Source organism: Hyaena hyaena, unplaced genomic scaffold (genome assembly GCF_003009895.1).
Source record: "Hyaena hyaena isolate Hyena2069 unplaced genomic scaffold, ASM300989v1 scaffold_336, whole genome shotgun sequence".
Lineage (NCBI taxonomy): Eukaryota > Metazoa > Chordata > Mammalia > Carnivora > Hyaenidae > Hyaena > Hyaena hyaena.
In genome coordinates, this window is record NW_024080969.1 from 544929 (window position 1) to 566550 (window position 21622).

At 39.0% G+C, this 21622-nt stretch overlaps 1 protein-coding gene and 1 pseudogene across 2 annotated transcripts in view; both read left to right on the forward strand.

Moving 5' to 3' along the window:
* The window catches only part of CLINT1 (clathrin interactor 1), a 59583-nt gene extending 55238 nt beyond the window's left edge, over positions 1-4345 (forward strand). The window contains exons 11-12 of one of the 2 annotated variants that reach the window (XM_039249466.1): positions 1420-1624; positions 3060-4345. In XM_039249466.1, coding sequence (XP_039105397.1) covers positions 1420-1624; positions 3060-3406 — 552 coding nt within the window. In that variant the 3' untranslated portion in view covers positions 3407-4345. The remainder of the gene's footprint in view (positions 1-1419; positions 1625-3059) is intronic. The other variant, XM_039249467.1, reaches the window with a different exon arrangement.
* Positions 4346-20038: 15693 nt separating this feature from the next.
* On the forward strand, positions 20039-21187 carry LOC120243335 (annotated as a pseudogene).
* The last annotated feature ends 435 nt before the right edge of the window (positions 21188-21622 follow it).

Consider the following 21622-nt stretch of genomic DNA (forward strand, 5'->3'; position numbering starts at 1 on the left):
TCCCCCATCTTGTAGGCCATGCAAAGCCAAGCATGATGCCTTGCACAGAGGAGACACTGGATAAAAATGTATTGAATTAATAAACAATTTGGTATTTAATATAAAGGTTTAAAAAAAAACTGTTTTTAAGAAGAAGAAGAGCTATTGGTTCACCCGTGGCCCGTATTCACTCAGATTTTAAAACTTCTGATCCTTAAATTTTAAAACTTCTGATCCTTAAAGAAGTGTCACTCACTGGCTGTAGGCAATCATTACTAATATAGGAGGTCATTCTTAAAATGACAAATGCTCTTCTCTATTTTGGGCTTGCTCTACATTATATAATATTTCTTTCAACTTTCATTCTTTCAGTGTTCATTTTCATAAAGGAAAACCACTAAATGGGAACTTTTTAATTAATTTTTTTACAGTTAAATCTAAATTACCTAGTACTAACTTAGAATTCAGACAAACACAGGGTTAGAATATATGTGCCTGAGTTGCACCAGGAGCTTGATATTTTTGATTCGAGCAATTTAGAATATTTTTTATGATGCTAATTACTCATTTTAATGTGTAGATTCTTCTCTTTCGGGTGTTAGGATGGAGGAAGAGAAAAAAGCAGCAGAAAGGGGACTGTTGTATATAACAAGCTGGACCTAATATTAAGAACAAGGACATGAAGGGCTCACCAATACCATTAAATTGAACGTTGCACCACCAAATAAGCCCAAGCCATAATTCTTTGAGATTCTTTCATGTGATATAAATGTAAGGCCAGTCTACTTTTCAGTCTTAATTGCAACTGTTGTAATTCTTTGCATTGGTACCTTTTAAATTATTTTTCCTATTTTTTTTCATTTTCCTTTGTCTCTCCTTTTCATAGTTATCCTTAGTAACTACAAGGCATCCCTGCTTCTTTCTCCTGAATTTCTCCTTTCTCCTGAACTGGTCCACATAGATCAAGTTGCTCCCTTTAGGCGGTAGAAGTGTACATGGAGCAGGAAACTGTTGGTCAGGATTTATGCAATATAATTTGCCGCTTTGATGGTTTTGCTTTTATAACACGAGAAATCATATCCTGAATTTCATCTTCTAAGAATAAATTTCCACTTGTATATTTCCTTAAAGCTGTACTAACCTGAAGTTCATAATCGCCCTGGGTGGTGGCTTCTAGACTTTGGCTGATGGGAGGGTAATTGTTCCTATAAATATGTTGTTGTTGTTTTTCACCCCAAACATGATTTGGGATTCAGGGACATTTTGGGGAAGCTAGTGATTCACTTTGAAGAATTTAGCCTAGAACATTTGTGGTTCTTTTTGGTTTCAAAAGTTTATTACAAAGTCTAGTGTATATCTGGAACTATTGTGATTAAATTACCATTTGATATCCTTTATTGAGCAAATGTTTAATCTTTAGAGCATTTTTCTATTTTCCAGCCTTTGCAAAATGTTAGCACAGTGCTGCAGAAGCCTAATCCTCTCTATAATCAGAATACAGATATGGTCCAGAAGTCAGTCAGCAAAACCCTGCCCTCTACTTGGTCTGATCCCAGTGTGAACATCAGCCTAGACAACTTACTACCTGGTATGCAGCCTTCCAAACCCCAGCAGCCATCGCTCAATACAATGATTCAACAGCAAAGTAAGTTACCCTGAGACAGCTTGCTTCTTTGTGTGCTTGCAGTCTTTACCCTTATGCCAGGACTAGTGTAAGTCATGAAATAAAAAAATACATGACACAGATTGTACTAAAGGCAAACTGTGTATCACTTAGGATTTTTTTCCTATAGTACTTGATTAATGTACATCCTGGCACATTTGAATTACTTTGTGTTCTGCTCTTGCCATGGTAACAACATTATGTGTGTCTTATGGTGAGTTTTGGGAGTCTGATTACTAAAATAAAAATATTTTTTGTAGAAAATGTTTTAAATATAAGTAAATATGGCCAGGAAACAAAAAATCATCCCAACTTCATAATCCAGGGGTAATCGCCATTAATTCATATTTATTTCTATCTTTTCTAACCATATGTTTAATACTCGTAATCACTTTGTGTATATTGTTTTGTTTCTTGCAGTTGTCATTCAGCATTAAATTATTTTTCCTGTATTTAATGTTTTTAGGAAAACATATTAGATATTTATAGTTATGCATCATACCAGTGTACAATTTCTTTATTGTTGGTTATTTCCGTTGTTTCTAGCTTTTTACTATTATAAATAACTCCATGATTTTATATAAATCTTTGTACTTAGGTTTTTCTTCCTTAATGTAATGTTCTAAAGATAGAATGAGTTAAAGGGTATAAACTTTTTTAAGGCTTTTGATACACAATAGCTCCTGACGAATTTTTACATCAGGTTGGAGTCAACAGTATATTTTGTCAGAATGATTTTAAAGTGCCTTGTGTTTTCCCCCAGCCCACTCTTAACTGTTTCTGCATCTTTGGGAAACCAGTGTTAAAGCCACAAAGTATTTTTCTAGAGCAAATAGAGCCAAGTTAATTGACTTATCTTGTAAAATCACCCTGGGTGGCTCAGTTGGTTAAGCGTCTGACTTTGGCTCGGGTCATGATCTCATGGTTTGTGAGTCTGAGCCCCTGCATTGGGCTCTGTGCTAACAGCTAGCTCAGAGCCTGGACCCTGCTTCAGATTCTGTATCTCCCCCTCTCTCTGACCCTCCCCTGCTCATGCTGCCTCTCTCTCTCTCAGAAATAAATAAAACATTTTTAAAAAAGGAATTTCATTAGGGGTTACAAGTGTTGATGGTCAGAAAGATTGCTGTATTCTTCTGCTTGATGAATCTTTTTTTTTTTTTTTAATGTTTTATTCTGAGAGAGAGAGGGGCAGCGTGAGCAGAGGAGGGTCAGAGAGAGAGAGACCATCCGAAACAGAGTCTAGGCTCTAGCCTCTGAGCTAGCTGTCAGCACAGAGCCCGACATGAGGCTCTAACCCACGAACTGTGAGATCATGACCTGAGCCGAAGTCAGACACTTAACCAACTGAGCCACGCAGGCGCCCCATTCTGCTTGATGAATCTAATGTAAAGTTCTTTTATCTCTTTGCTTCTGGTAGATATGCAACAACCTATGAATGTGATGACCCAAAGTTTTGGAGCTGTGAACCTCAGTTCTCCATCAAACATACTTCCTGTCCGGCCCCAAACTAACCCTTTGATGGGGGGACACATGCCAATGAGCATGCCCGGTGTTATGACTGGCACCATGGGAATGGCCCCTCTTGGAAATACTCCAATGATGAACCAGAGCATGATGGGCATGAACATGAACATAGGGATGCCAGCTGCTGGGATGGGCCTGACAGGCACAATGGGAATGGGCATGCCCAACTTAGCCATGGCTTCTGGAACTGTGCAACCCAAGCAAGATGCCTTTGCAAATTTTGCCAACTTTAGCAAATGAGAGATTGTAAAGGAGCAGATTGAATGAAGGATTTTTAGCAGTGAAGATAGGTGATGTTGGGATGGAAAATGCTAATCAACTCCCCTTTCTTTTATCAATTAATTAAAATAAACCTACTTAAAGAACCAAAAAAGGCTGTTTTATAAAAGTGAAGTATCTAGTATTTCAGATGGCCAGGCAGGGGCACTTCAGATGAGGCCGTCAAAATCATTTTTCCCAGTGAGAAGATACCACAGGTGGGGGTAGTGAGACCTTGAAAGCCTTTATAAATCGAAGAGCCCATTTTAACATGATTTGTGGGAAGTCTGGAATAAGGCTGAATAAATGTGTTTGAATCTCTAATTTTATACTTTTCTTTTCCTGAGGAACTTGATTTTTCTGTCCCTGAATCACCTTGTCATAATTGGGTCTGTTCCTTTTACTACCACTCTTGAGTCCATAAATGAAATCATTAAAGTTGGATGATCAGTTTTTTATAAAAATATATATTTTTGTCCAAAAAAGGCATACATATGTGATTATGGCTAAATCAAAGGTAACTGGAATGTATATACTTTTGCTAATGTTCCAGCAACACTGCTATTACTATTATACTATCCAAATTTTTATTGTAATGAAACCTCTTTAAGCAATTGGTGATAGCTATGGGACTTTTCCCATATCTTCTGCTATAATTATCCTTTGCAGAACTAGGAAAAATATTTTTTTCAGGACTGCTCTATGGTTTCCTTTAAAAGAAAGAAATAAAACCTCCAGAGTTTTTGTTTGTTTTTAGCAGCCATTATTTACAATTTGCAGTGGTTAATTTGATGAGGCTCCTTCCGTGTTTACCCCTGTAGGCACCATTTATCAGCCAGGAACAGTCAAAGGAGAAAAATATTTATTTTTATTTTTTTGTGTGTGTGTCTTTTCAAAAACTTGAAAAGGTAAAAATTCATTAAAAACCTTATGTTAAATATAAATGTTAGAATTCAACAATGTTGGCTTTTAGATATTTTATACAGTATTTGTTTTGTTTTGGTTTTGAGTGTATATAATATGGCATTAGCAATATGGTTCCAATAGAGAGGAGTTAAATATATATTATTAAAGGAGACCTGTAGCAGTCAAAGATTTTATTGATTTAATGGCAAATAAAGGAAATTAATTAAAGTGTTTTTGTTTTCCTGCTGTAATTCTGCATTAAGATCACATGAAAATCATGATTCTAGAGTTTGGAATGCAAAATTAATTGTTTCACCCTCAAGCTGGGAATATTTTTAAAAATAAATACTATAATATAGGTATCAAGTTATTACCTCCCCACTTTGTGTTTAAATTTTTTTTTATTGATAAAACTTTGTTTCCATTGTATTCATAATGTTCTGTTCTTCATAACATTAAAATGTTCATTAAAATCAATGTTGAACTGCTTTTTCTTTCATTCTGTTAGACATTTGAGACCGTTTGGGGAAAAAATAATTATAATTTGGGCAAAGTAATTTTTATAAATAATTTAAAATTATTTAATGACTTCTCTATTCTTTCCTCTCAGACTCTACTGTTAGGAATTAAAAATGAAGCAGCAAAGATATCCTGACCCGCTCCATTCTTGCTAATGTTCCATCTACAACATTTCTAATTAGGCAGAAATTCATGTACTTCAGCTAAGTGGTAATGAAAAGTGATTCATTTGCTGAATAAGAGATGAGAGAGAGTGTAATTAGCTGACTGTGGTTTTTAATCTTTCAACAATTCAATGTGTTTAAATTAGTTTCAAAAAATAGGAGCTTTCAAGTGTTGTTACTTCAGAGCAATCAAGCCAGGCTCTGGTGGCAGCATGGAGATCTTCACTCATACTTAAAACCCGTAATCTTCAATGAATGTTTTCATTAAACAGAGAGGTATAGCGTCACCTTTTCAGATGAGTACGATTCTTGGGGTAAATATTTTGTTTCCAAACTTTTGTGTTTAAAGATGCTTTTCTAATAAAATTAAGATACATCTCTAAAGCATTTCCTGTATGATGCCTCCTTCCTGTATTATATCTCTGAAGACCAAAGGGAGCCCCCATCACATAGGTTATTGCACCTCAACGTACAGTTTGCTGTCTTACAGGTATTTTTTGTTTCAGAGCCCATGAAAGGAAAGAATTGCCTTGTTAGGGGTCCATCCAGTTTAACACTTTGTTTCTGAAGGGGTCATTAAATGATACTTGAAAGAAAAGTCTGAATACCCCCAAGTGATTTGGACTTGACAAGAAGACGTTCTTCTTTAAATAGCCGTGGACCCCCTTCTGCCTGTCATATACCCCTTTACCTTTTCGAGCTTCTGCCTAATGTTTTGGGAGTTTTTTTGGTGGATTTTTTTGTTGTTATTGTTTGGGTTTTTTTGCTGGGGAGAGGGAAGTAGTTACTGTTCACAAGATTTACAAGTGAATCTCCACTGCCCATCCAGATTCATTTTTTTCTCTTTTGAACATCTATTTCTACCTCTCTGATACAGTCTTCAGGAACCACACATGTGCACGGTGTACTTGTACGGTACTTGGGATGTTTCCTTTGTTGTCTGTAACAAATTGCCTGAATGATAACCATAATGCTGCTGGTTTGGGGGTCAATAAGTTGAGGTCTATAGTTCTATTGGGAGGGAAGGGGTAATGCTTTTTCTCTCAAATATTTTTGAAGCACGTTAGTAAAATAAAGCTAACTGTCCTAAGCACAGAGCACATCTTATAGGAAATAGATTTCTGAAATGAACTGGCTGTGGGTTTGAACTCTCCCGGGAGATGGCATTGCGTTGTGGAAAGCATGGACTCGGAAAGAGATCTAATCCCATTTCAACCATGCCTTACCTGTGTGATACCTTGATCAATGTACCTGACTTCTCTGGGCCCTAATATATTTTTTCCTGAAATGAACTTAAATCTGGAAACGGATAAATAATGATGACTGAGACCCACTGGCACTGACATAAGTACACTAAATATTTCTCTGCCAGGACAAATATCATATGTTTGCACGTATAGGAGGATTAGGAGGAACTTGACGGAGGACCATGGGGGAGAAGAAGGGGGGAAATGGTGGGGGAAAGGGAGAGAGGCAAACCATGAGAGACTCTTGAATGCTGACAAAAACTGAGGACTGATGGGTGTGGGGGGGAGGGGGGGATGGGCATGGAGGAGGGCACTTTGGGGATGAGCACTGAGTGTTATGTAGAAACTAATTTGACAATAAACTATTTGAAAAAAAAAAAAAAAAGAGATGCAAGATAAAGCAGCAAAAAAAAATAAATATTTCTCTGCCTCCCATTTTTATTTCATGTAAATGTGCTTATGTTACAAGAACTTCTATGTGCCAGTCACTGCTAGACACTTGGCATGCATGCCATTTACACAACAAACGTAAAAGTTCATTTTCCTGGTATTCCTAAAAGCAGTGTAGTTAAGAAAGCCTTAGAGGCTTCTAAGTTGATTTCTAACAGGATTTTTCTGCCGGAGTTTACTTCCACTTTGTTCCTATAATAGACAAGGAAGTTGTAAATGAGCTATTTTGTGAATATATTGACTGACTTCTGTTTACCACATTAGTGCAGATGTGAGGGAGAGAACTCTGAAAGTAAACGCTTGGTATCGGATTTGCCACACAAGTAACCCTCATTAGAATGTTCTCAGCTTTTAGCAGCAGTAGAGATCTCAATTTTTCTATTGACTTCTTGCAGTTTTGTTGACTAAGATCTTGTTATTCTTATATCCGGATAAGCAATCAGATATAAAGACTAAAAAAAAAAATCCATGAAGGTTTTTTTTTAACTTTTACTCATTATGACCTTGATTCTCGTGTGCCTTTTTAATAACAGCAGCCTTGCTCGTTCATTGTTCCTTGCAGACACCATGAGTGGCTCCTGGCACCCCTTCACACTGCCCTTGCTCACCCCAATGGGGAGGGGAATCAGTGTGCAGCCGTTTCACATATTTAGCTTCCCAAGGATTTGGGAGGGATTTGAAAGTCCTGATGGGCAAACATGGGTTTTATTTGTTATTCTTTAAGGTAAATGTCATTACTTTAAATAACTGCTTCCTGGACTCTGAAACCCTGCATTTCTTTACCATTTATCTTTCTTAAATATATATCTTGCAGCTGTGTTCTTTAAGTGCCCCACGCACACTCTGCCATTTTATTATGAGAGAATAGTGCTTCGAGTTGTATATGGAACAGTTAGGTCTCAGAACCCCCTTTACACCTTAGTTTATTGAGAACCCCGAAGAGCTTGTGTTTTTGTGGGTCATATCTATTGATATATGCTGTACTTGAAATAAAAACTGAGCAACTTTAAAAATACTAATTGATTTTATAGTAACAAACCCCATTACCTGTCAAAATAAAATTTTATTTTTAAAATTCTAAAATAAAAATTTGAGAAGAGTGGCAGTGTTTCACATTTTTGAAAATCTCTTTATTACCTAGCTTATTGCTGGATTCTCTCATCTGCTCTGGCATTCAGTCCACTGTGCAGTGTTTTGGTGGACGTACATGAAAAAGGTCTGGCCTCAGGGATATGAGGTTGGAAAGGGTGGGAACCTGCAGGTGCCCCAGACAGGTCTCAGGGCTCCCCAGTGATCCACAGGCCACACTGCTATAGTATTTTATTTATTTTATTTATTAAAAAAGGTTTTTAATGTTTATTTTTGAGAGAGAGAGCGAAAGAGTGTAAGCAGGGGAAAGGCAGAGAGAGAGAGGGAGATGCGGAATCCTAAGCAGACTCCAAGCTCGAAGCTGTCAGCCCAGAGCCCGATATGGGGCTCGAACCCACGAGCCATGAGACCATGACCTGAGCTGAAGTCTGACTGAGCCACCCAGGTGCCCCCCACTATAGTATTAAGAACAATTAAGATTATTGCGTAGTAACTGTTTTATTCTGTTTATAAGATGATCTGCTTGAGGTACAAAGCATTTAGTTTTGCCTTTCACTCAGTCACCAGCAAAATGACTGCCACAGGAAATTACTCTCTGGAGACTAGAAATTTGTGGCATCATCGTGTTTGCTCCGAGTTTGCTCCATTTCCTTCTGATACCTAGTGCATATTTTCCAACTTTTATAATATGAAGAAGTGAGTTTCTTATCCATTTTGATTTTTTTAATAAAAGCTTAGACTGTGAGACTGGGTGTCGAGTACTTGGTGAGTTGTGAGCCTTTCAAACATCTCTTTCTGTCCGTTGAGAAGAGAGAGCAAAATGGCTCAAACCTGAAGACTTCTGACTTGTCTGCAAGGCAGCCTGGCAGCTTCGTGTACTGTGTTCTCTCCCAGACACTTGACAGAAGCATATGGCTATCGAAGTAGTGCATCCACATTCATAGTGTTCCTCACGAACCTAGATAAATTTTGAGCCCCGAAGGTGGAGGAATCTGGCAAGGTTTCCATCCATTCATGGAATGGCAGGAGCAAGTTCTGTGCTGGGCACCTTCACCCGATGTACATCAACTCCCCCTCATTCTCATAACCTGTGGAACAATGATCTCCCTCTGCTAGATATGAAGCAGGGGCATCCGAAACTAGTCAAAAGTAGCTTTATAAAGATTGTTATGCAGGGTCCTCCAAGACCGTCAATTTTCAGTAACTGATCAGCAAGGTCAGCCTTCAGGTAGTAAGTCTGGCAGAGTTTTTGCCATTAAAAGAGGAAGGAAATCTGAAGCAGGACTCCCCCTCCTCTCAGAAGAGCTTCATTTGGGAAATTAGTATGTAATGGGCACAGAATCCGCTTCTGATAATGAAGTGTTGAAGATGCGATGTTTTGTGTCTGGTGACTTATAAACCCATTTTATTAAACCTATTTTCTAAAATGCAGCCAAAATATTAGGTAGTAGACTGGGTCCCAGCATTCCTATTTTTCATTATATTTTCACTTCTCAGTTACCAAAAATTGAATCAAGAGGAATACCCAAACAGTCATGATAAAAATGTAGAAAGTCCAAACCCTCATAGCTAGGAAACAAGGCTGCATTGTGGCAATGGGCCATTACCTGAGTCTTCTTGATTCATACTGTGTATGTGCCTACTGCCCGCACTACCTCAAGGTCTGTGCTATGGTGACGGCAACAAGAAACCTATCCATCAGATCACCATATGGAAGTGTGTGCACGTGTGAGTGTTCTGAAGGAGATAGTTGAGTGGCTGTTACAGGAAAATAGGAGAGAGGAGCCTGGGTGGCTCAGTCAGTGAAGCGTCCAGCTCTGGATTTCAGCTCAGGTCATGATCTCACAGTTCCTGAGATCGAGCCCTGTGTCGGGCTCCAAGCTAGCAGTGTGGAGCCTGCTTGGATTCTCTTTCTTTCTCCCTCTCTCTGTCCCTCCCCAGCTCTCTCTCTCAAAGTAAATAAATAAACTTTTAAAAAACAGGAGAGGGCTAATTTAGGTAGAGTAACTCAGGAAGCCTCTCCAAAAAGGGAGCTTTTATACAGAGATCAGAAGAACGATGAAGCACACATGTCAAAACCCCAAGTGGAAAAAGAACCATCAGAAACTTACTGGGTGTGGCTGCAGCTCAATGTAGCAAGAGAGTTGAGATCGGCAAGGATATGGTAATCGCTGACGTTGAGGATGCTGAGGTATATAATTACTCCACTCTCCTCAAAAGTTCCTTAGGGGATCATGACCATCAAAGATGGTATATTCTGAAGGCCCCGTGTGCTTTCACTGCCATGATTTTCACCGAGCTCACTTGGAAAAACTTGTCGTGGACTGTAAAAAACTTGAGTGAAAAATTGTGTGACCATAGTTTGATGTTTACTGTCGAACTTGAAATATGTTAATGGTTGACACATATGTGAAAGATACAAAGGGGTCATTTATAGATACAAACAGTATTTCAAGAAGTAATAACACGCATTTGTCTATTATAGTTTACAGAGACAGGTATTATCCCCTTGTTGTGTACGAGGAAACCAGCTTCCAGAAGGCAAAGTGTAGTTAGTGAAACCAGGTCTCCTAGTACGGGTCTTTGGAATCCAAGTCCAGTTTTATTCTACTATCCCTCATTTCTCCTCTATTAATATTTCAGACCTCTTAATTTAGAGATTGTACCTGCCATTCAGATAAATTCAGATTTTTCTTGCATATTCCTGATCTCTGACCACGTTGTCCCAGGTGCCTTGTCAGGGTCCACACAGAGTAGCCAGGAGATGCTTGTTAAATAGTACGCTTTTTAAGCAAGCACTGAATGTTTATGAAATCTTGTTGCATTTTCTAAAGGTCACGACCAGCAGGAGATGAGCCACAGAACAAATAAAAACTGATCTCTTCTGAAGAGTGAATCTTTTGTTTGTTTTGAAGAAATGGTGATGTAACTTAGCATAAGACATTAGCCAGATCGGAGGCAGAAAATTCCAGCAGGTTTGGAGCATAACACGAAGGCTCCTCAAGGGCTCAGAAGATATGTTGAGAGCAAACTGCAGGAAAGGTGGACGGCCTTGGATTGCTTGTTTAAGGAATCCATTTCAAAAAGTGCACAGCAATGCCTTTTAAAGATTGTGTGCTTTTTACAATTTTCTATTTGCTCCTGTGATTCTTGCATTTGAGAAATAGAATTGAGATGCCCAGCTATCAAATGAAAGTACAAATGGAATTTCTAGATTTAAGGTGTTCTTAAGGGAATATTTGAATTGACATCTTTAGAATAAGGTTCTTATTTATTTACTTTTTTATATTTCTCAAGTTTATTTTAACTAGGTTTCATTTTTTTTAAAGGGCATTTAGAAATACGTGGCAATTTCAAAACTAGTTTGTTTGCCAATAGCTGAGTTGTCTTATTTTTGATAGGGAAAAAATACTAACTTTAATGAAACCTATCAAATGAAATTTGAGACAGAAGTTGCACTAAGTTGAGATGGTTAAGTGGTTGAAAAAACATTTTTCAAGTCATCTTTCACAGGAAAGTGATAAGATTAAATAAAAGAAAATTAAAATACCCTGAATTTTAATGAATATACTAGGATTATCAGTGCTGTCTTTTGGACCTAATTCCCGTAATGAACCAAAGAAAGGATACTGTAACTTTTCAGTTTTTGAGAACTTTTCACATACTTTTAATTCCTCCAACATAGAAGTGTGTGTATGTATGGTCCACACATACAGTACCTGTCTCTCCATATAAATATCTATTAAAGGTTGGCTCTTAAATACTGTCTCTTCACCAAATTTTTTAGATGTCCCAAGAGTTCTCAGATTTGAATGATAAAAAGGGTGCCATAAGGTACCGCTTTAGTAATTAACTGCTTCTTTAATAAGGCCTCAATTACTTTGTTTCATGATAAGGAAAAAAAAAATGTTCCAAGACAGAGTTACATTCGACATCTGGGAACCTCCTAACAGCTGGCTACCTAATGAATATGCATCTGCTTAAGAGGCTGTAGACCATTAATAAACCAATAGATGTAAAGCAGAAACAATCTTTGTCAGCTTCAAATGAGATTGGATGCAATGTGCTGTGAACTGTCACTGTCACATTGAATCGAGTTTGGGAGGTTAACAATCGACCGTTAGCTACTCATGTCTTTGTAGCTCTACACTTATGCTAACACTCTTCCTGAACTGGTGGCCATGCTCCTGATGTACAACTTCTTGCCCCTGATTGCCTGGTTTGAGGCCGACAACGTCTGTGTTTCAAAAATCCCTTCCATTTTGTTCCACTAAACCACGCATTTGCCAAGACACTTTGAAACAAAGGAGTCACTTCCAGGTAAGAAAGGCAGTTAGTATCAGGGTCAAATTGGTGCAAGATGGACTTCCAGTGAACTGGAAAATATTTAGAAGAAAACGTGTATGTATGTGCAGGTAACTTGGGAATTGTTGGGTCCTCCTGAGGGAACCCCTCCCCCCAGTGGAGGCAGCAATTCAGGCCTCAAAAACTGGTCTCTATGAGACCCTAAAGTAAGTGGAACACGGAACACCAACCTAACAGTGTGTGATTAAGACCATACTTGCCCAGTTTGGTGGCTGAGATTTCTTGAGGGACATATTCACAGAAGCCTTGACTGAGGTTATTATCCTGGTGAAGAAGAGATTATACCAAGAAGAACATTTTTCACAGCCAAACAGACTCGTCACTCTATTCTCATCAAGGTGCTCACATGTATGTTTTGGGGTGATATTAAGGGCAAGAAGAAAAGGTGGAAGTTTAGCTCCTTTTTTTAAAAAAAAATTTAATGTTTATTTTTGAAAGACAGAGTACAATTGGGGAAGAGGCAGAAAGAGAGGGAGACACAGAATCCAAAGCAGGCTCCAGGCTCTGAGCTATCAGCACAGAGCCTCACACAAGGCTCGAGCTCAAGAACTGTGAGTTCATGCCCTGAGCTGAAGTCAGACGCCTAACCAACTAAGCCACCCAGGCGCCCCCCCAAAAAAATTTTTTTAACTTTATTTATTTATTTTGAGAGAGTGAGAAAGAGAACCAGGAGGGGAGGGGCAGACAAAGGAGACAGAGGATCCAAAGCAGGCTCTGTGCTAACAGCAGAAGGCCGATTCAGAGCTCGAACTCACAAACCATGAGATCACGACCTGAACTGAAGTTTGACTCTCAAACAACTGAGCCACTCAGGTGCCCCCAGAAGTTTAATTCTTGTAAATTCAACTACCTTTTCTATTTCATATTCTCTCTTTAAATTGTGGTAAAATATGCATATTTTATGTGTATAATGTAAATTTATGTGTATAAGTGAGGTAAAATAACATAAAATTTTCCATTTTAAGTGTATTTTTTAGTGGTATTAGGTACATTCACATTGTTGCACAACTATTAACCACCCTCCATCTCTAGAACTTTTCATCTTTCCTACCTGAAACTCTGTACCCATGAAACACTAACCCCCCATTCCCCACTCTCCTCAGCCCTTGGCAGCAATCATTTTACCATGAATCTGACTACTCTATTTACCTCACAAAGTGCCATTATACAGTATTTGTCCTTTTGTGTCTGACTTATTCCAGTTAATACGTCTCATGGTTTGTCTGTATCATAGAATATGTCAGAATTTCATTCCTTTTAAGGCTGAAAAAGATTCCCTAGTGTATAGATACCACATTTGGTTTATCTGTTCATCTGTTGGACACTTACATTGTTTCCACCTCTTGGTCATTATAAATAATGCTGCTATAAACATGAGTGCACAAATATCTATTCAATTCCCTGCTTTCAAGTCTTTGGGGCACGTATCTGGAAGTGGAAGAGCTGGATCATGTAGTGACTCTGTTTAATTTTTGAGGAAGTGCCATTTGGCTCATTTTGGATTTCTGTTTTCTTTTCCTTGACATAGGCCTTTGATCAGGTTCCATTTTCTCGTCTTGGGCTTTTTGAAGAAAGAAACCAATACAACCTTGAGCTTATTCTTTTTGTTATTTTGGTTTCTAATTTCATGCCTGGAAAATAAATGAAAATGCACACCACAGGAACAAGTTTAAAAAAAAAAAAGGTGAAGTGAATTAAGCCCCACCCACTCCCTATGACATCGCAAACGTGATGTTCTATCAAAAGCTGAGAATTATGGTGGTTGTTTTCTTTAAGTTTGTTTATTTATTTTGAGAGTGGCAGAGAAAGAGGGAGAGAGAGAATCCCAAGCAGGCTCTGGGCTGTCAGCATAGAACCCAACACAGGGCTTGATCCCACGAACCATGAGATCATGACCTGAGGTGAGATCAACAGTTGGATGCTCAAACCACCCAGGCGCCCCAAATTATGTTTTTTTAAAAAAGCCCATAGCATCAAAAACGTATGTAAAACCCTGTAATCTCTGAGTTGTGGGAGTGACTCTTTTATTAAATAAAGCATCACTCTGAATTCCTACACAGAAATTATCATCTTATTCATGGGAATGTAAGATTCATTTCCCCCCAAATCCATATAAAAATTACCACCACAACTACCAACCCATCTAATATGTTCATATTATAAGTGGAAAGCCAAGCAAACACTATAAGCTTCAATGATGGGTTGGTTCAGTGACGGAGGAAAGTGGTTTGGTAGGGAAGGACAGGTTGTACTGGTCATGTAAATATGACAAAGTCCTATACCACAATCCAGTAGGAAGTCATATTTGTATGTTAGGGCCCTTTAATCCCTAGATGCTTTCAGAATTCTCTCTTTGTCCTTATATTTTGCCAGTTTCACTATGATACGTCATGCAGAAGATGGATTCAATTTACGTCTGAGGGGAGTTCTCTGTGCCTCTTGGATTTCAGTGTCTGTTTCCTTCCCCAGATTGGGGAAGTTCTCTGCTATAATTTGTTCAAGGACTCCTTCAGCGCCTTTCCCTCTTTCTTCCTCTTCTGGAATTCCTATGATATGGATATTGTTCCATTTGATTATATTGCTCAGCTCTTGAACTCTCGTGTTCCTAGATCAGGTTATCTCTCTTTTTCTCGGCTTCCTCTTTTTCTATAGTTGTGTCTTCTAATTCACCTATTCTCTCTGCCTCTTCAATCTGTGCATTGGACGCCTCCATTTTATAGCATTTTTTAATTCATCACAACTATTTTTTAAGCTCCATAGTCTTTGTAGCAATAGTTTCTCTGACATCTTCCATGCCTTTTTCAGCCCAGTGATTGATTTTATGACTACTGTTCTAAATTCTTGTTCAGTTATGTTGCTTATATCTGTTTTGAACAGTTCTTTAGCTGTCATTTCTTCCTGGAATTTCTTTAGGGGAGAGTTCTTCCATTTCGTCATTTTTGGCTAGCTTTCTGTCTCTTGTTAGTTTTAAAAGCTTGTTATGCACTCTGCACCTGTGAGCACTGCTGTATTAAAGAAGGCTCTTTGACTGTCCAGGGCCTAGGAAGTCATATTTGGATATGCAGTAATATTCTCTAACACTGAGCAGGTGGGGAGACATTTGAAAGAATTCTAGTGCCATTATCACACAGACACTTATCAGGCAGATACAATCCCCTAACATTTTCAGTCCAAGTATGATAGCAAAATAAAGTTTTCTTTTCTGAGAAAAAAATTTCTTTAACAACTCATTATGCATCCTGTATATACATAGATATGCATATCTTAATTGCCAATCAATGACTTAAACTCAAGTGATGTAAATAGTAGTATTTATTCACCCTTCATAACATATTTGTAAGACAGCCTCCCTTTATTCTTCAGTTCTTCTTTTTTCCCTTGACTTCAGCACATTTCCAGGCTATTTGGGGCAGATGATAGTTTCCGTTCATTTCATTCAAGAATGTAGTCTAAGGTGATGTTGTTTTTCTCTGCCAAGGTTGTAGATTTTGATTGTTCTAAAACAAGTGTGGGTGGGTCCCAGACCCCACACTGGGCATTTTTCCATGGGCTTCCCATAACAGTTGGTTTCTTAGGATTCAGCCATCAGTGCTGTGGTTCATAAAAATCCTTCAGTAAGGGTAAGTCATTATTCAAATTACAATTAGTTGTACCTTCAGAATTCCATGTTTTATACTTGAAAAGGATTTTTAAAATTTGTTGTTGAATGGTAAAACTTTTAAAAAGATGGAATACATAATGTAGCAAAAAAGAACAAAAAATTATCTGAGATCTGCTCTGACACCATACAGGATTGTCATTGCTCTAAATCAGCTAGTATCTTTTCCATTCTTTGGCCACCACTCTTGTTTGAGCTCAGAAATGTCTTGTAACATCCTTCTAATTGGTTTCTATATTTCTAGGCTCTCCTTGACTTCAAATGTCTTTTTCATTTCTCCTTGGTTCATATACCACCAGTGGCTCCCCATTCCCGGCTGAATCATGTCCAGGTATTCAGGGCCATCTAACCACGAGCTACCCTTTCAGACTTTTATGCCTGGCTCCTCTCCCATGTGCCGACCAAAGGAGACCACTCCCCAGTGCTGGCATACGCAAGTGTCTGTTTCTTCTCCCCTAACATTGTGCCAGGCCAATCCTGGTACCAGGGCCCTGAGGGCTTTCACCTGGACCCAGGGCTATCATGTGAAATGCCCATTCTTCTCTGTGAAGAGTGAGTAACCCCAGGAGAAGTACTCTCTCTCTGTCTCTCTTTTCTAGGATGATTATATTCATAATAACCATAGAGTAGGCTCTTACAACTGATAGTTCCCACCCTACATGGAAAACAATAATAGTACCCTAATTATCATGGTTATATTAACTTTCATTGTCAGCACTGTGCCGGGCACTATGCTAAGAAGTTTACGTACATTTTCCCATTGAAGTCTCATGATGATCTGCGAGCTGGTATTACAATGAAGTTACAGCTTCTCTTGGGGCTTGATTGTAGAAGGAGGAATATAGCAGATATGGGGTAAGGTCAGAATTGCTCTTGAATACCTTTTAAATTACATACGGTGTTATGTACAGAAACATACACAATATAGATGTATACATACAGAGTTGTGTACAACATATAATAAAATATATCTAAGTAGAGTACAATTGCATGGTGCTGAGTATGTAAACACCAGGATGCACTTGAAGTTCACATTAATGAGGGCAGGTGGAAACTGAACCCACTCAAGGAAACTGAAGACTTGGGTCCCCCCGCATTACCTCTGGGACAAAAGAAAATGAAGAAGGAGTCACAGAGGGGACTACATTCTTTTGCCTGCTACTGAAATGGCATAAGCCACAGCGTAGGCCCCATTTTACAGATTAGGAGCAAACTGGGGCTCCGTGGGGTGGAAGGAACTGACATCTGGTCCCTCTGACTCCATGCTGTTAACTAACCTTCTGAAGGCATGGAGTGTGGCCCCTTCCAGGTCTGCTCCAAGGGCACTTACCACACACTAACTTGAATTGTGCTCAAATCTTGACAGAAAGCTTCTGGAGCTACACTGTGCATGGGACACACCTGGTGAGCGAACTAGGACTGGCTGTCAGAAGTCATGCCTGTCTGGGTGTTACACAGATTGGTTCGTCTTTCATCATGCAGCACTTTTACCTAGGAAGGGTGGAAGGAGGGAAGGGGGAAGGAGGAAAGGAGGGAAGGGGGAAGGAGGGAAGGAGGGAAGGAAGGAAGGGAGGGAGGGAGGGAGGGAGGGAGAGAAAAGTACAGGACTCAGGACTCTTTCTGCCCAACATGCTTCAGTTACACTAGGCCAAATAGTGTGTTAACTTTTTTTTCCAGAACAAGAAACTGCAGTCCTATAACTGTTGAGAGAACCAGGAGAAAAACTGAGACTAAATATTTCCAGAAAACATAAAAGTAATGTCTCAAATATTTACTGCCACCAACACCAAATTAGGTCATTTTTCTTAACACAAAACAAATCTGTGACATGGGAAGAGGGGGGTGGGGAGGGGGAAACTGAGGCCCTGCTTCACTCAGTGAGTCCATCACTGGGAGAGCTAGGCCCCAAGCCCGAAAGCCCTGGCAGGGAGGACTTTACTCTGTAAATTTTATTGACTTTAAATGGAAAAGGAAAGTATGTGATGGAGCTGATGATATAACCTATTGCTTGATTACAGGTGTCAAGACAGCCAGAGAAAACCATGAAAGGAAGACCTAGCAAGTACTGTATTAATTTTAAATAACTTAAGGCAATAGTTCCCAATGTGTGGTGCTTTGGGTTTTTTGCTTGTTTGGGTTGATTTGGTGATTTGGGGGAGCATATGGAAGAATTTGGGGGGCATTTTTAAAGGCTTTTTTCAGTTTTATTGAAGTATATCTGACAAATAAAATTGTAAGATATTTAAAGTGTACATTGTGGTGATTTGATATATTCATATATATATTATGAAAGATCCTCCCCTATCTAGTTCATTAATACATCCATCCCACACACATACTTTTCTTTCTTCCTTTCTTCTCCTTCTCCTTCTTCTCCTCCTCCTTCGTGAGACCATTTAAGTTCTCTCTTAGTAACTTTCAATTAAGCAAGTGTTATCTATCAATTACAGTCCCCATGTTTTATATTAGATCCTCAGACCTTATTCATCTTATAGCTGAAAGTTTGTATTCTTTTGCCAATCCCTCCCTCACCCCCACCTCCTGACAACCACTTTTCTACTCCTTGTTTCTATGACTTTAACTTTTTAAAAAAATCCACGTATAGGTGATACCATGCTGTATTTGTCTTCCTTGGTCTAGTTTATTTCACTTAGCATAATGCTCCCAAGGTGCATCTATGTTGTCACAAGTGGAAGGATTTCCTTCGCAGTGGTGGGTGAATAATATTCCATAGGATATATGTACACCCCATATTCTTTATTCATTCATCCACTGACAGACACATAGGCTGTTTCCTGATCTTGGCTATTGTGAATAATGGTGCAGTGAAACTGGGAGTGCAGATATTTTTTCAACATCTTGCCTTCATTTCTTTTGGATGCATAACCAGAAGTGGAATTGCTGGATCATATGGTAACTCTATTTTTAATTTTTTGAGAGACCTTCATACTATTTTCCATAGCGACAGTAACAATTTTTATCCCACCAACACTTGCCTCTTGTCTTTTTTTTTTTTTTTTTAATTAAAAGGAATTAGTTTTTATTTTCCCCTTGCAAAGGGAGGTCCCTTCTGAGTTTGGACAGTGGTGGCTGAACATGATCAACCTCTGGTTTTGCATTTAACATCTTGGCTATCTTAGGGAACTCAGAAGTTGAAGGCTTTTTCCTTCTCCCTTCTGTGACAATTTCAGAGGAAGATCGGCATCACTTGGCTTTTCCCTTGTCCATCTCCTCCTCCTGCTCGGAGTCACTGGTGCAGTTGCTGTCACTTCAAGGTCTTGAGGCTCAGGCTCAGGCTTATCTCTTGTCTGTTTGATGACAGCCATTATAACAGGTATGAGGTGATATCTCATTGTGGTCTTTTAATAATTACGCACATAGGCTTTTAATTTCTTTTAATTTATGGCAAGGGTGGTTGGCATTCCATTTATGGTGGTGATATAAAGAATCTTTTAAATATATTAATTTAAGTGAAAATGAGAAAATTTAAAGAAAATGTTTCTAAAGTAACAATACCATAGTACTATGATGAAGCACAGAGTAATATGAGAAGGGCAGAGCTTGGGGAAACACTCGTATATGACATGATGGAACCTCTCTTTGAATGCTTTGACCCATGGTCCCCAGAGAAGCTCCACAGAAGGCCAAAGGCCAGAATGTTTTATTTAATACATTTTCTTTTTTGTTTTTTAATTAATTATTTATTTGTTTGTTTTGAGAAAGAGAGACAGAACATGGGGGGAGGGGGTTGGGGACAGAAAAGGAGAGAGAGAATCCCAAGCAGCCTCCTCCCCGTCAGCACAGAGCCCAACGTGGGGCTTGATCTCACAGACCACGAGATCATGACCTGAGCCGAAGTCAGTCACTTAACCGACTGAGCCACCCAGGCGCCCCTGTTTAATGCATTTTCCATCTTGATTCATATGTAAGAATCTAGCTCTTAAGATGCTCTTAACATGCTCCTAGCAGTAGGTCTGTTCCCCGTCAACATGGGATATGTTTCTGCAAGAAACCACATCTATCTTAAGTCACCTCAATTGCTCAGAGTGGTGATCATCAAGAGAAGGTTCACCCAGGCCCTGGGAGAACGCCAGAGGATCTGCCATGGCATGTCATGGGTAAAATGTCTATTTGTATTTATTTTATCTAAAATATAGGAAAATAGAGCGCGGAGGTGACGACCCTTCGGCCTTTTTAGGGAGGGAGCGACGTTGCGATGGGGGTGGTGGCGGAGGAAGCGGATCGCACGCTTTTGGTGGGCAACCTTGAAACAAAAGTGACCGAGGAGCTCCTTTTCAAGCTTTTCCACCAGGCTGGGCCAGTAATAAAAGTGAAAATTCCAAAAGATTAAGGATGGTAAACCAAAGCAGTTTGCATTTGTGAATTTCAAACATGAAGCGTCTGTTCCTTATGCGATGAATCTACTTAATGGAATCAAACTTTTTGGGAGGCCCATCAAAATTCAATTTAGATCAGGAAGTAGCCACGCCTCACAGGATGTCAGTTTGTCATATCCCCAACATCATATTGGGAACTCAAGCCCTACCTCTACATCTCCTAGCAGGTATGAAAGGACTGCGGATAACATGATTTCATCAACACAGATAATTCAGAGGTCTTTCTCTACTCCGGAAAATTTTCAGAGACAAGCAGTGATGAACAGTATTTTGAGACAGATTCATATGGTGGGAAATTTGGTTCTCCACATCTGGATCAGTCAGGATTTTCCCCATCGGTTCAGTCACACAATCCTACGTTTAACCAGTCTTCAAGCTCCCAGTGGCGCCAGGAGACGCCGTCATCACAACGTAAAGTCAGACAGAATGCTCATCCCTACGCCCTGGATAGGCATTACAGCCGTGAACAGCGTTACACTGACCATGGGTCTGACCATCACTACAGAGGAAGCAGAGATGACTACTTCCATGAAGAAAGAAATCCTGATGGCTGGAGCCACGACTAAGAAGACAGAAGAGACAGTAGTAGAGATGGAAAATGGCGTTCATCTCGACACTAACAAGTATTAAAAGGACGATATTTTTACAGGGTCATTCTAGGCCCTTTTGGCTAAATTGATCTGGAAGTGTTTTGTTAACTGTACAGAGCAGCTTTACAAGTTGCCACATTTCTTTATAAAAATTTTAAAACCTATGGCTGCAGTCTAATACAGATACAAGAATTGTGGTTCCAGTTTTATTACATTAATAACCTTTCACCTCAGGGTTTTATGAAGAGGAAAGGGTTTTATGCAAAAGAAAGTGCCACAATTTCTAATCATTTTAGACAATTAAGGAAGGGATGTATTATATGGATTGGTTGTATTATAAAGCAAATATTTTAATTATCTGTTATCTTTTTGTATTGCAAGAAGTTCATTGTTAGCAAATCAGATTTGGTGTATACAATAGAAGACATTCAAGTTTTGATAGTCTGAAATGACTGTCAGTATTTTGTTAATAAAAGAAAATAATTTCAGTGAAAAAAAATAAAATAAAATATAGGAAAATAAATTTTACTAATGACCAATGCACACTGACAGAACAGATACCTATTTTATAAGTATACACACTTAGGGGTCAAACACTAAACACCATTTTACAAATTGGATGTTTAGTCAGAAGAATTCATTACTATCACATCAGGAAACAATAGAAAATCTCAGGCTGGGCATCTTTGGTGTGATTGCAGTCTGTTGTGCTAGGCACAGTTGCTCTCTCTGACTCTATTCCTGAGGCAGGCAGGAGGCTGAAGAACCCACTCTGGAGGAAAAGATGTGTGTCCCAGAGGTCACCCTCACATG